This window comes from Electrophorus electricus, chromosome 11 (genome assembly GCF_013358815.1).
Source record: "Electrophorus electricus isolate fEleEle1 chromosome 11, fEleEle1.pri, whole genome shotgun sequence".
NCBI lineage: Eukaryota > Metazoa > Chordata > Actinopteri > Gymnotiformes > Gymnotidae > Electrophorus > Electrophorus electricus.
Window position 1 is genome coordinate 1,665,001 of NC_049545.1, and position 16,250 is coordinate 1,681,250.

General features: G+C 39.2%; 1 protein-coding gene across 1 annotated transcript in view; it reads right to left on the reverse strand.

The window, feature by feature from the left end:
• Nucleotides 1-1,128, reverse strand: part of hmx1 (H6 family homeobox 1) — a 1,869-nt gene extending 741 nt beyond the window's left edge. Inside the window, exons 1-2 of the mRNA XM_027027462.2 lie at nucleotides 831-1,128; nucleotides 1-219 (exon numbers count right to left, since the gene is read on the reverse strand). The exon at nucleotides 1-219 is cut by the window's left edge and continues 741 nt beyond it. Of these exons, the coding sequence (XP_026883263.2) occupies nucleotides 1-219; nucleotides 831-1,128 (517 nt within the window). The remainder of the gene's footprint in view (nucleotides 220-830) is intronic.
• Between the last annotated feature and the right edge of the window lie 15,122 nt (nucleotides 1,129-16,250).

A 16,250-nucleotide genomic window follows, 5' to 3' on the forward strand; every position in this document is an offset into this window, starting at 1 on the left:
ACACAGTCCGAGTTTTTTTCTTGCGAATCGAGCCCGATTCGGGTGTGTCCGGATCGGAGCGCTCGTCAGAAAGCTGTCGGGCGTCTTCGGGGATGCGCAGTCTGATTTTCCGCTCTTTGTCCTTGGTCCCCAGCAGAGGTTCTGACACGACCTGGGAGTCTCCGTCGCTGGAGACGGAGTCGAAACGTTCATCCAAACTGCGACTTTCCTCTTTTGGACCTGAAGAAAAAGCCTCAGGTGAGATACAGGCTACGTAGCGATAGACCAGTAAAGTACCAATTTAATTTTCCTAATTATCCGCCCAAGCGCTCTCGCGTTATCCGCTCTGTTTCTCTCTGTGCTTTTTTTTTTTGGTTTTCCGGGGTTAAGGAGTCGAACAAACCAATTAGTCCCTTAATCCTTTAATGTGTTTGGAAAGTCTCTCATCCAGAGTGCCCTGCGCTGGAACACACAGACAAACTCCTTCTGCTTTTGTTGTTTTTTAGCTAATGAAGCACAAACGTAATGCGCTCATGCCAGGAACGTGATTGTTTCCGCGGCTTCACGGGGAGCGGCGACGCTAAGTATAGACTATTTCTCTAATTGGGAAAATAGCTCACATCCGTTTCATATACCGGCCAGCCAACACGGCATAATAATGCTGCATTTTCCGAGTTAGGCTATTACTTGCTTTGTTAAAAGCTGCTCACAGACAGTTTGCGTTACAGAGAATTGAAGGCAAATATCACTTTATTAGTAATTCCTCTAATTAGAGGAAACATAGGATACAGACAAGGATATCTGATGTAAGCATGCATATGCAACGTGCACTCTTTATTTTCTGTACTTACTGTCTGGTCGGGCTAGAGCAGTTAGCTGCTTGGTCTCCCGTCCGGAGCACGCGAGGGGCGGCCGCCTGCTTCCACACGGTTCGGTTCTGAAGTCTGTGCTGGATGCCCGAGCGCACACGTCGTGCCGACGCACGGCTGCAGGAGCGCCACTCGGCGCCGATTCTCTCTCACACTCCTCGCCATCGTTGTCGTTAATACGCGAGGCGGCTGGTTCCCCGCGACTGGAGCTCAACAGATTTTCAATAAAAACGAAGACCCCTCGATGATGTGGAAGTGTGGCTTTCGATAATTTTGTCATGCATAGCTCGATCTTAGATCCAACTTTGTCAATGCGATAAGCCAGTGTCTTCTCAGACAAAAAACAGCGACTCGTTTCTCTGGCGACCTCTCCGTAAAAACATTTTTTTTCCAAAGGGATGAATCCTCTCTGAGTCCGCCTGCGGTGCTCAGAGCGGAGAAGCCGGGGCCGCGATGGCCAGTGCTATTACTAACGGAAGTGCATTACTGCCCATGAAATCCCTTCTCCGTTTGATAGGAAGACACCCGTATCCGCGAGCGCTTTATTTGGGTCAATTAGGGAGCAAATCAAACTCCAGACAGCAGCGTCCGAGGGTTGTCGCGCGCAAGAGAGGAGTTTCGTGGGACGGCTCGCGCGGCCGCTTATTGGTTGGCCCCGTTTGTTGCATCACGCCAATGTGTTGGCAAAACGCATCTAATATTGGCGCAGGATTGTGGCCATATGGACTTTTCAGTTACCATGATGTCATTTAATGAATGCCGACGAGGGACATTTCCACTATTTTCCATGGATAAATGTTGCTTTTGAATAATATTTATCATATTTTAGTGCATCGACAACCCTTTCAGTCGATCCATCAAACAGGACATTTTCTTGAGCGGTAACGTACTGAAAGTCCTCCGATGCTAAGACGCACTATTTGGATACTTGGAGCTATCCTCTCGTCTTGGGTATTGGTGATAAAAGTAGGCCTATACGTTTGCTTCCAAGACAACTCCTCATTTATCTTGTGACATCTCCTTCCGAGAGCGCACGTTGTCAAAGCAGAACTCAGCATCAGTTCCAATTCGTCTCATTTAAATTTTAAAATAAATGCTTATTGTAAGTGTATACTGCCATACGTTTTAGACAATAGTCTACAATAGACCTATTTTGACATACTTTAAAAAGCGGACAGAAAACGCACAAAAGTAGTCTATTAGGCTACATTTTAAAATGAAGCACGATTCTTCAGTAGGATGTACGAAAACAGTTGCAAACAAGGAGCACGTTATAGGCTATTTACTGGAAATGTATTATGCTTTTGGAAGAGATGAGTCTAATTTATTTTAATTTATTTATTCATAAATGTCAACGAGGCTGTTTTTGGTAGCGGAACAAATTAAAAATTGTTAGCTGCACTAGCAGGGTTTCTTTGGTTAGTCATTTATGCAACAAATGTCAGCTTCTGTCAACGTCTATCCAAAAATGGGCTAAAATGCCGTTTAAACCGATAGTTTGTTATGAAGTAGGTTATGTTAACGGAATGTTTCATTAAGGACTTTCTATATCACCGCGGATAGTTAAGAAATCAATATACTACCGATTTGACTTTGGGGAGCTGAAATGTACATTTATGGAATTTCGAGGATTAATCATGATGCTTGTATCCTCCGGTTTTATGTTACCAAAACTCTTTTGATGTGATTGATAGTCACGAACCTTTACGGAGTTTAGTAATAATTTATTCATATTTATTAACTGAATTATTTTTAAAATTATTTCATGCGTGATTAAATATTGTAATTAGCGACCCTAATTACAATGGAATCTATCTTTTCTTTGTTAGATCCTGGTTTGTAACATTTCGTATCCTAAATGAAAATAAGATGTTCATGTAAGACCTAATCTAAAACGCAAAGCTTTAACATTAAATTTGCGTTTATTTACTAAGTACAGTGTTTTAATGAAAAGGGGAAAATTGCAATATTTATATCACTTACAAATGATTTATTTTGCTCAAAGAAATGTTGTTATGCTCTGTTCAGCTTTATTTTATTGCGAAACTAACATTATACCCTTTATCAAAAATCCTTTGTGATTTCTTTGATTATTTGATAGTTTTTTCTCGATGTATGTACACATTATTGTTATTATAAACAATCTACAGGAAAAGGAAGAAAATGCGGGAATTCGATTCTACATGTTTAATAGAAAACCTATGTAGGTTTAAAATAAAACACTGAATATATTTAAAAAAAAACACTAAATATATAACAACACACTAAATATATAAAAAGATACAATCGAAGCATTGCTGTTCTAAAACATTCCTTGTAGGTTTTGCATTACGTGACGAATCTATCTATCTATCTCTGTTCAATTATAAATAGATTACAAAAAGGTAATTATTAAATTCACCTATGTGGCGCTTAATCTTAAAATCTTACACCTGTAATCATCTACTTTCTTTTTCGTTTTATTTTTTAATGTAGGCGTCTCTTATGGCCAGATTCATCATTTTTCCCCCACATAATCATATAAACAACAATAACAAAATGTTATAAATAAGCAATTCTAAGTTGAATATATTTTATTTATGTTTCCTAGCTTTAAACGTGGGACATGCGCTCCTTCGGTAACTAGAACGTTATATCTGTTAGATTATAAAGTGTTATGTTATAAAGTGTTATAAAGTGGGCGCTTTGACAGAGAGATTAACCTAACTGGGGAGCAGAACGCGGCGTGAGGATTTAGCGGCAACTGATATCATACTCAAATTTTGCAGCTTGAGAGGCTAAGATTTAGAAAAAATCTGTAAGAATATAAACTTTAGAATTGCCGTCAGCTGCACAGTAATACTGTATTCATGCTTCATGATGGCCTTAACTGTCTTAAATGTCTGCCCGAGATTAAATGTAGAAACGGTTCGATTCTTTAACTGGCAAAAATTTAATCTTGAGATTTAAACATCTGTGCTTATATTTCCAGCTACTCTCTTCTCCTAGTGGTGTGTGCACATCTGTGTCTTTTGGGGAGACGGAGATAACAATTACTTAGCTCATGTTTCTGCGTGAACATCAGAGCTCTCTCTGGTATGGCACCTACTCACTGTGAGCCCTGCAGGAGAGGGCACACTGCCCCTGGGCCGCAGCTTCGAAGCTGATTTGATCTTTTCCTTTTCACACCTATTTGTTATTCTATTCTTGCAGTTTGATCTCTGTCCCCCTCACATCGCCTGTTTGCCCTACTCACTTTGGGTAGTCTGCGCTAATTTTCCTCTTATTCCTCGAGTGCTCATTAGGAGTGCACAGTGCAGGAACCTTGTACGACTGTATGACAGTGCAGCATATCACCTGGTCCAGTGGCATCTACAGGCAGAGAGAGAGTGAGGGGACGTTGAATGCTGAAACACTACACTGGTCACAGCATGTACAGTAAGGCCATACTGTGTAATTGTGCTTTATTGGCATGCATCCGGAGCATTTGTGGTTAAAAATAATGAACCAAGGTTTCCAGTGATAACTTGTTTCTATACTCTTGGTTTCATCATCAGAAACAGAGCCCAGTCTGGACAAATAGTCTAACTTTCACTGATGGAAAATACATTAAGTTTAATTTTCTTTTAGAATGGTGGTCTTTCACTGGCTTTAGATATACTGCCCCACCTGTTGGTGAAATTCCTCTATTACAGCTAGTTGTGCTCATTTTAGCACAATATACATTACATATTATCATACAAAAGTTTATTTTCTGCGTACCTGTATTTCAATGAGGGCTTTTATCTTATGCTTACTTAGTGCACATCAAATATATTTCATTGTCATGTATTCGTTTTTCATTCTAAAGCTCTAAGAGGACTTTATAACAAAACATGTCCAGTTAACAGCACATGTAGAGCAGCAGTCTGTACGCTCATCCTCAGAAGCACAGCTCTGTTTACCAGGGATGGGAAGACAGCCATTAAAGAACATCCCTCCATCCAGACACTAATGTTGTCCTGCTTACTAGAGCGTAATGCAGCCTAGGCTGCCGGGAGGTCATTGGAGGGTGTTATTTTAGCTGCACGGTGTGCTGTGTGCGTGCACAAGCCATGAATAATACAGTGTGTGGGAAGAAACGCACGTCCTCTCGCATTGATGGTATGTGATGCAGATGAGATCTGCGCACAGAGAACAGAGCGTGGGAGAATAACGTGAACCTTTAGTTTCATGCACGCTGGCGTCATGGCCATGCTCAAACCTGCAGGAAACCTTCAGCTTCCGTGCATCTGGCATCTCAGACGATACAAGTCTGGCCAACTACCATGAAATATACCCAGAACGTCCCAGCCTCTGTTCGGGATTGGCTCCACATGGAACTTGCTTGACATATAACCCTAAATGAGCTAAATTATAATAGATCATTTTTGCCTGTTTTGACTTTGTTTTCCTCTGTCCTATGAAAAGCAGTTTCAGTGTCGAGCACTTTGAGGCAATTGGCCTCGACACTGAAACAGAAGAGCAAGAAAAGCTTGTAATCTCCAGCAACTTTACTCAGAAAGGCTTCTCTTCAAAACCAGAGATGTGGCGAATAAATACCTTTTCTTTTTAAAGTGGAACTCTGTGACTGCCAAAGCGCTAGATTTATGAGAGTGCCACTGCTTGACCATATCTAGTATTCATCATTTCACACCCAGGCTTGTTATGGGATGGTCTCAGAGTCCCTGCAGTGCACTGGTGACATGTGTTTCTATGCAGACTGGAGCTCAGTCAGACTTGATCTCTGTAGAATCATTAAGGACTGTGTCCTGTTTTATATCTAAGAACCTGCTGCTGTGGTCAGGTTCATGCTACTGTACCATAACTATGGTAACTGTGTGCTAGGGAACAAACCCTCCCCAACTTCCTTTAGTTTCCTACATTGTGGACTGCAGTGACCCAGGACATACTGAGGTCTGAACATCTGTTCTCGCTCTTCTGACCCGCAAGCAGCCTAAAGGCGCCAGCTGACCCTACTGTCTGTGTCAGGACCTCCACCACCATGTGACTGGGCTCATGGAAATATCAGATGCTCTGCTGCCATAACTTACTGTCAACATTACTATTAATGTCTCTGCTTTGTAACATTTCTAGAACTTTAAATTGGCCATAGAGGCCATGTGTAAGGAAGCTTGTCCACATTGGTTAGTTCCAGCAGCCATGTTTTGGGGTGTGACTGTGCGTAAGTGAGATCCAAACTTAGGACTGTTCAGTGCAGGTTTAGTAGAGGAGCAGATGGTATGAGACTGTCAGTGTCCTGAACCTCCTAAAGCATGGACCTCAGACTCGTTCTGAGAGGACAGTGCTTCACTACTCAGTGGACACAGCATGAGCTGTGATGCAGGTTTGGGCTAGTTATATACAATTTCATTTTAGCTTCTTCCATTTCCACACAATTTTATACAAATCTAAAACCTCAAAACATCTATCCAGACTCTGTCTGTCTATCCATCCATCCATCCATTTAAATTAATAAACAAATGTATCTAATAATCTTGTTTATTTTCAGAATCTGCTTTTGGTCTCTTGTGCAGTGGTTTCTGGGTCTCTTTTTTAGTGTTTTTCTTTTTTTCTCTTTTTTTTAAAGTCAGCGTGACTGGGCATTAATCCCAAACAAAGTGAGACAGATTGCAGTCGATGCCTGATTGGCTATTACAACACTCCCAGCAATTTCCCAGCCAGCGTGTGGAAAGCTTTGCTTGTGTAATAGCGTGTACTTGATAGGTGAGGATGTAGTTTAGAACTGTTGTTTGCTAAGAGCATTGCAGTATGTTGGCTAGTTCATGTTATTTTCCACCCACATTAACCTCCACTCTTTAAACTGACAAGACATTTTGTCATTCATATATATATATATATATATATATATATATATATATATATATATATATATATATATATATATATATAGTGGGTGAAATAAGTATTGAACACGTCACCAATTTTCTAAGTAAATATATTTCTAAAGGTGCAATTAACATGAAATTCTCACCAGATGTTGGTAACAACCCATCCAATCCACACGTGCAAAGAAATCAAACCATAGATGTCCATAAATGATGTGTAATAATGAGAAATGACACAGGAAAAAGTATTGAACACTCTTACTGAAATTTATTTAATAATACTTCGTACAAAAGCTTTTGTTGGTGATGGCTGCTTCAAGATGCCTCCTGTATGGAGTAACTAGTTGCGTGCATTGCTCAGGTGTGATTTTGGCCCGTTCTTCCACACAAACACTGTTCAAATCCTGAAGGTTAGGGGGCTCCTTCTATGAACGCTGAGCTTTAGTTCCTTCCATAGATGTTCAGTTGGGTTCAGGTCAGGTCGTTGGCTGGGCCATTCTAGCAGCTTTATTTTCTTTCTGTGAAACCAATTGAGAGTTTCCTCGGATGTGTGTTTGGGATCATTGTCTTGCTGAAATGTCCACCCTCGTTTCATCTTCATCATCCTGGTAGATGGCAGCAGACTTTTATCAAGAATGTCTTGGTACATTTGTCCATTCATCCTTCCTTCAGTTATATGAAGCGTGCCAGTGCCGTATGCTGAAAAACAGCCCCACACCATGATGTTCCCACCTCCAAACTTCACTGTGGGTATGGTGTTTTTGGGGTGATATGCAGTGCCTTTTGACCTCCAAACATGGTTTGTATTATCGCATCCAAAGAGTTCAATTTTGGTCTCATCTGACCAGACTATATTCTCCCAGTATTTCATAGGCTTGTCTAAATGTTGTTGAGCAAACTTTAAACGTGCTTCAACATGCTTTTTCTTCAGCAATGGAATCTTGCGTGGTGAGCGTGCATACAGGCCATGGAGTTTAAGTGCATTACTTATTGTTTTCTTTGAAACAATTGTGCCTGCTGATTCCAGATCTTTCTGTAGCTCTCCACAGGTGGTTCTTGGCTCTTGAACAACTCTTCTGATAATTCTTTTCACTCCTCTGTCTGAAATTGCGGGGAGCACCTGATTGTTGGGGGATTTTAGCCCCAACAGTGCTCACTGGTACTTTCAGTAGTTTCTGTAACCAATGCCATCAGTATGTTTTGCAACAATAAGGTTGCAAAGGTCTTGAGAGAGCTCACAGGTTTTACCCATCATGAGATGTTTCTTGAGTGGCACATTGGTAATGAGACACCTTTTTATAGGCCGTCAGTTTAACCAGCTGATATAGAAAGCAGGATTGCTTTCTAATGACTGATAGATTTCAGCTGGTGTCATGACTTTCCATGGCTTTTTGCACCTCTATTTCTTCATGTTTTCAATACTTTTTCCTGTGTCATTTCTCATTATTACACATAATTTATGGACATCTATGGTTTGATTTCTTTGCATGTGTGGATTGGATGGGTTGTTACCAACATCTGGTGAGAATTTCATGTTAATTGCACCTTTGGACATTTAGAATATTTACTTAGAAAATTGGTGACATGTTCAATACTTATTTCTCTCTCTCTCTCTCTCTCTCTCTCTCTCTCTCTCTCTCTCTCTCTCTATATATATATATATATATATATATATATATATATATATATATATATATATATATATATATATATACACATATATATATATATTTAATATTTAAATCTAAGGCCTTATTTATGAACATTAATCTTCAACAGTGTATGTTGTCATTTTGGTCAAATATAAAAGAATATTTTAGTATTTTTATTTTTAATACACTTCCAGATAATTCTCATTAAAAGGTACTAAAAATAAAATTTTATACTTTAGCTCCTACAAATAAATAAATAAATAAAAATCTGGTTTAGTTGCCAGCATGAACAAAACACAATTAAAGATGTATTGTATTCCTGGAAGAGTTCAACCTCTTCTAAAATTCTTCCAATGTATTTTCTCCATGTATATCAAAGTTCTTTTACACACAGACTGTCATACAGTGTTTTTCAATTTATAGATTGGCTTTTAATGAACAATTTAAGCAAAAACTGTTCATATATTGAACAATTTTGTGCAAATATTTTGTGCAAAAATTGTGCAAATATTGTTATAGATGTTATTATTAGCGAGGTGTTCTCATCCCATCCTCATACCACTGTTCTCTCGGGGACTGCCAGGTCACAGGGAGGAATACCTTGCTAGCAGATGATTTTAGTCCGAGAGTGAAACCTCAGTTTATCTGACGGAGTTTTCCAGTAAGAGTTCCGTTTGTTTAACCTCCTCATGCTATGTTGACCCCTGTCAACCCCAGCTTGTCACTGCACCATGAAGATGGGCACATTTGGAGCTTTCTAACAGGGTTACAACCAAACTCCAAATTCTCCAGTGCAAACATTTTAACAAAGTAACACCATCATTTCCATGTAGACATTTCATCTGTTCCATTTAAGCTGTGGCATTGTAGTAGAAATATGTTTTTGTTGGTTAAAATTATGATTTTTTAAAAATGATAATGATGTTGTTGTTTTTTTGGCTTCCATTTTGGCTTATAAAATTAGATATATAAAATGTTAAATATTCTGTAAAATGTTCATAGAATTGTGACAGAAATCCATGTCTGGATGTATGGGAATGCCGAGAGGTTTTATAGAGTTTCTGAGAGGTTTTACTCCAGTAAGACTCTAGTTTACTGTGCTAAATTAATAATCGCAAATGTTGTCTACACTAAGTATAAGTAATATGTTTATTTGAAATTAAATTCAATTTAAACTTTAAACATTCTGCTATATTAAATCAGATATTAATTACCTGGAATTTAGGTCAAGATTTGTCCTACTTTTGAGAGACGTAATTAATGAGAAATCTTTTAAGGTTTTAACTTCAAAAGCAATTTTCACAAGTAAATGTGATAATGTTAACAACAACAGCAACAATAATAACAACATTAATAACAAATTCAGTTTATATGAAGCCTTTCTCATAACCAAAGTTGCTTTATCAAAAAAAAAAAAACAACAACCATAAAACAAAAACCCCTAATTTCACTGATCAGGAGAGTGAGAAAAGGGATAGGTGATGTGAAATAACTCAAGATAACCCAGGTTTGTGTTTGCTTTTGAATCATGTCTAAGTGTGTGTGTGTGTGTGTGTGTGTGCATGCGTGTGTGTGTGTGCGTGAGCCTGTCTGTGAATATATACTTTTGTTTATGAGTCTAATTGCAAGCATATGTCTGTGTGTGTGTGTGTGTGTGTGTGTGTGTGTGTGTGTGTGTGAGAGAGAGAGAGAGAGAGAGAAAGAGAGAGAGAGAGAGAAAGAGAAAGAAAGAAAGAAAGGGAAGACCCTGAGTGTGCTTCACAGAGGGTGTCCCTGAAAGGCAACTGCCCTCAAGGTTATAGTCCTCACAGCTAATTGCGCAAGCTGGTTCACACAGATAATTCACCTTGCCATTTGCCCTCCCACTGGGTTTAATGGATGACTGTCTAAGAAAGATTATTCACATGAGACTTGTTATAATCTTACTCCAAAAATTCAATCCCTGGCCCACGAAAACTCCACATTAATATTTACAAGGATACAAGTAATAGCTGGTTTGACATAGGACGTCTTTTATTTTCAGAGTGCAGACCTCAGGACACAAATCAACTAATTCCAAACATCTTTGATGAGAGGATAAATAGACGGATGATCAGAGGGAATCCCCGAAGAGCCACTAAGTCTAAAACTAATGGGCACTTTTATTTAAAAAGACTTGAAGCGCAGCGTAACCTCACCATGTCAGCGAGCCCAATGCTGAGTTATGAGCCATCCGTGCCTTGATTCCCGTGTCTCAGGGATAGATTGGTCTGGCCTGGGTAGCCTGGCTGAGGTAATTGCTGGGCCTTTTTGGGGAGAGCTGATTAAAGATGGATGTGTGGAGTGGAGCCAGTGGTGGATTAACCAAAGGATGAAAGGCTAGTATTAAAGCTGCTGTCCAGAAGAGCGCAGCATAGCCTGGGGATGCTTATTTTTCACCCTGGTTGTCACGCGAGTTTCATGCCCCGCCCACCCAGTTCTTGCATGCTGGAAGGCTCCACCTTCTGCACCCTCTCATTAGTTCTCTCTCTCTCCTCCCTCTATTACACACTCTTTATCGGTATCTCTCTCTCTTTCTCTCTCTGTCTTTCACACCATTTCTTTTTCCAACATACTCTTTTATCTGTATCTGATTTTCTTTCTTGATTGATCAGTTCTTTGGTGCTTTTCTGCCTGTCTGTGTGTGTGCAGCTAGCTAGCGCTCTGGCCCTCTAGTGGTGAGCCCATCCCCTGTGACAGACAGAAAGTGCTTCTTTGCTACCCGCCTTTCTATCTGCGGTCTGGTGACACTAACGGCTGCCAGTTTGAAGGCGATTTGAGTACTTTTTCATTAATTCATGAGGATGGTAACACTTCAACACACACACACACACACACACACACACACACACACACACACACACACACACACACACACACACACACACACACACACACCACGCTGGCAGACATCTGGAAGGATGTATGAGACTGGGAATCAGACACATCCTAAACAGAGAGGAAGACATCATTAATCAAACTCCAGGCACTCTCTGCTTGCCCACATCAGTGGTCATACTTAGACTGACAGGTACCATGATGTTTTTTACTCCGGTAGTTTGCTGTCAGTATTGGTGAAAGTATTCATTAATTAATTGCTATTAATTGTTCACTGAATAAATATTAGGATGATTAAATACACATTATATTTTTCTCCAGACATCCTGTTGCTGTTTTTTTTTGGTTGTTTTTTTTGTTTAGTTTTTTCAAAAATAGCTCCTTTTTTCTCTCTTTTTATATAAACAAGGGCTATAAATGTATTCTAAACATTGTAACTAGTAATAATAATTATATTATAACTCATTCTACTATCACAACTACTAATAAAATGTAGAAAGCAAGACAGCTAGACTGCCATGTTGTACAGCTCCTTAATCAGACACATAGATGTCCTTATTGTAAAGCTTCATTTATGTGCTTCTTTTAAAGGCACAGCTGAAGTACATTTCTTGGTTGTGACCATGAAAGCTGAGATGAAATATTTCATACATTAAAAGGTAATATCCATAAACGAAAAATAATTGTCTAAAATGTGTAAAACTGTATCTTAAACTGATCCCTAGATGTAATCACACAATCTTTATGACTATAAAGAGCGATCTCTCATTCAGAAGTACACATACCCAGCTTAGGTTTCTGATAAATGCATTTACTGGACATATGTGTGCTTTTGCTAATCAGACATGTGAGAACTCTGCAAGTTTCGAAATACAAACATATTTAAGTCAAAGCAATGAAATCCACTCTGCTCGCAGTGTGAGGCAGACGGCAGGTTAGGGTACAAGGGCATGACACTGGATCTAGTTTGTCTTACTAGTCAGTGATTGGCTAGTGTGTGCTGGTCTAATCAGTGATTGGTTAGTGTGTGCTTGTCTAGTCAGTGATTGGTTGACCTGTCCTCACACAGGACCAAACTAGAGTGTGCTTGTCTAGTCAGTGATTGGTTAGTGTGTGCTTGTCTAGTCAGTGATTGGTTGACCTGTCCTCACACAGGACCAAACTAGAGTGTGCTTGTCTAGTCAGTGATTGGTTAGTGTGTACTTGTCTAGTCAGTGATTGGTTGACCTGTCCTCACACAGGACCAAACTAGAGTGTGCTTGTCTAGTCAGTGATTGGTTAGTGTGTGCTTGTCTAGTCAGTGATTGGTTAGTGTGTGCTTGTCTAGTCAGTGATTGGTTAGTGTGTACTTGTCTAGTCAGTGATTGGTTGACCTGTCCCCACACAGGGCCGTAGCTAGTGTGTGCTGGTCTAGACGTCATCGTTTGGCCCGGTCACTGTTTGTGCACTCATATGTTAAAGATAACAGAATAAGAGCAGGTCAGACCCTCACATTTGCAAGCTTGATCTCACATTTACCATAAAATTTTAGTTCATGTATTAATTTAAATACAGCACTTTTATCAGACCTATGTGTTTAATAGTTTTTATGTTTTTACATCCATAGAATCTCATAATGTGTAGCTTAGTAATAAATGTCATCTGAATATATTAAATGCATGATTTTTAACCTTACAAAAGCAGGTCTCCAAAAAATTGTACAGAAGGACATATAGACACTTTGCATCTGGAGTCATTGGTTTGTGTGATTAGCTTTAGTCCTGTTATGTTCCCTTTGAAGCAGATTTAACAGTTTTGAGGTCTCGGTCAGTATTGTTTCCCTCTCACCCTATAGTTAGGGATTTGTTTCCCCAAGCACCAGTGACCCTGCCAGCATCCACCGCCCTTTATAAGTGACCAGATATGACTTATGTAGGTATACACGTCTCCAAATGACATCCAGAGATCATTAGTTAACGTCACTTGTCTCTCTCTCGGGTTAGGGGCCTTGTGTGTTAAGTCTGGGGGAGGTATGGAAGTTGTCAGGTTTCATTTCCTCAGTGTGGCCGTTGCTTCTGGTGTAGGGTCACCAAGTTCTTTCATGTCTCCGCACTGAACCAGAGGCACTTTCTCTCCAAGAGCTGTGGTTCAGGAACCAGTGGAAAGCACTTATTCACACTAGGAACGTACCTGTATTGGCCACAGTGTTGATTAAGATAATGGTTATGTCTGGGCCACTTTCAGCCATGAAATGTTTGATAATTTTAAGATGTGTTATGAAAGATGGAAATATTTGTTTGCTAGGTTGAAAAAATGTTCATATGTACATTTCTTATTTGGTGACGATTCCAGGTGAGTAGCTGTAGTGTACCATAGTAAATGATAAGAAAGTCGAAATTGTAGTAAAGCACGTAAACTGTCCAGAGAAAGAGGACATTTTGGATAGAGATCCTTCATCCTAAAGGACCTCTCTCCTACTGATGTGTTGAAAATATAAGTTTATCTTTAGGCAGAAATATAAACTACTTTAGTCAGTATCCGCAAATTAAGAAGTGCTGTTATAAATATATTTCAAATGCAAAACAAACCTCACTGAAAATGATACAGGCATACAGTGAATGATAGAGAACGAAATAAAGTGCATCTTTGGGATTAAATGTATAGAGAACTTTGTCTGCCCTGCTAGTAGGTGAGTATGTGATCAAATAACAATCCAAGTCAGTGTAGTTTGAAATTTTGAGAAAGTAGTCTGAACCAGTTTAAATATTTATTAGAAGCAGATATTTATTAGCAAGAGTTTACTAAAGAGGCTTCTTAAAATGATGGATGGCTTGAGAAAATGCTTTGCCTGCCAGTGTGTGTCTGTGTTTGTGAATGAATATAGTGTCACTTTATTTCTAACTTATTTGGATCAACTACAGTCTGCCAGAGTCAAATGGGTAGTGAGGACATTGTTTGAGAAAGATGGATCTCACAGGATTTTTCTAGCAAAACGAGAGATGTTTTATTTATACACAGAATCAGGGTGTTGTGAAATATATTTTATTTCACATATATCCTTCATAATATAATATATATAATCCTTTTTATATAAAAATATAAAATGTTTAATGTAATAAAATGTAATATATCCAACATTTTAAAAAATGTTTTGTTGCATTATGGAATGCATCTTTATTTTTATAACTGTGTAGTTTTCACATTTTTAGCTTACATGAGAGTGACACATTATTGAAGAAATATTTAAATTGTTTGCAATATTTTCTAACATTACAGAATATATAAGAATATGTAAGGTTAAAAATAAACTGGATCACAAACGTAGTATAATGTCATTTATATGTTTTCAATGCCACTATGAAATTTATAATTGTTTAGAAATAACATGATAAAGATAGTTGTGTGCACAAATGTGCATCACATTGTTCTTTGAAAAAAATGAAGAGAATTGAAATATGAAAAATGTATTTTTTCCCCAAATATAGTGATGTGTAAAGTTACAAAGTCAGGGAGTATAGTGGGAAAACAGTCTGAATTTTGCACAGTGCTTTCAAATTAATTGTTTGCTTCAACAAGTTCATATCTGTTTGTTCTGTTTCAGTAACTCAATACAATCACATTTTAGGTTCAAACATTCATTTATTAAATTAAATACATGCAGCTGGATTTAGTCTATAGGCTTGTACCCTTTTTTTCTGGGTAGGTGTCTGATATGTTTTAGGATTATTTGACCAGCGAATATGAGCGCGAATGAGGTGCATAGATGTGTAATGCTGAAGCGGATCTGCTCCTCCTCAGTCAGATCAGTGCGCTTGGCCTAAGGAGAATGCATGATGTTATTTACCGTGTATTTGTAGCTAGTGTCAGATTGCATAGGCATCTGGTTCTAATCGCCGTGGTGCACATCGTTCATATGCAGGTTTGTTTTATTGCTCTAATTCATGCTGATCTGACCGCCCAGACGCGTGCGATGAGCTGAGCAACAAACTGAAGCGTGTGAGATGAGTTGGACGAGCTGAGTAATATACACACCCACGTAGAGACCAATTACAATCCACTACTGCTGCGTTTTACACGGCTGCCAGCAGAGGGCACCAAATCTTTTCTGATGATGACTGCTGCCTGTTCTCTTATCCATACAGCATACGTTTCAGCATCAGCGCGCATGTATCAGACAGATTTCCTCAGTGTCTTTGTCACAGTGTTTACATTTGTTGTCTGAAGACATTTGTTTCAAATCTGTCATCCGAGGTCAACTCTAAACTGGATTTTGAGGTATTGGAGATGGGTACCCTGTACAAGTCCTTAATCCCCCCGCGCTATAAATCAAACAGAACAGAAGGGGGCAGTGTTGACAAAGCTCGCTACTGCGCCATTATTCGCAATATAATATATATTTCCCCAGTATAAGGTTTTTGAATGTTTAAAGATTCCATTATAATCTTAAACACATTGTATATAGTTTGACACACACACACACACACACACACACACACACACACACACACACACACACACACATTTTGAAATTCTTTACAGTGAAGCAAATTAGCTTTTTTCCTGGCATTTTGCCTATGCTCCATAATGCAGTATGATAGACTTTGAGAGTTTACTGTTTCATCCTTGTTGACGGTGGTCATATTTGTGTATCAGCCTTTGGTCGAGAGCCAATCGAATGTATGGGTTTGCTTTCATGTCAGTCCGTCTGCGAAAGCTGTTGCCTCCCACTTGCATCACCTGCCAATCAAAGCAGAAAGTAAGAGGGAAGTTTCACGGAAGCAAGGGCGTCCAAATAAAACATAAACAACGACTATAAGATTTCTTTAGGTTGTGTGTAGTGTTGCAGTCGTTAATTAAGAATGAGCTTCTCGGGTGCTTCAACTCGGGTCTCAGGTCAAAGTGGGCACCGTGAAACTAACACGTGCACACACCAAACAAAAGCTGCAGACACGAGCTCGCAGGTTTACGCTGCATTGCTCTATCTTTACTGTCACTGGAAGCAGATCCTCATTACCTTGTCAGTCTAACGTCAAGACCTTCATCAGCCCGCTATTAACACACTCACACGC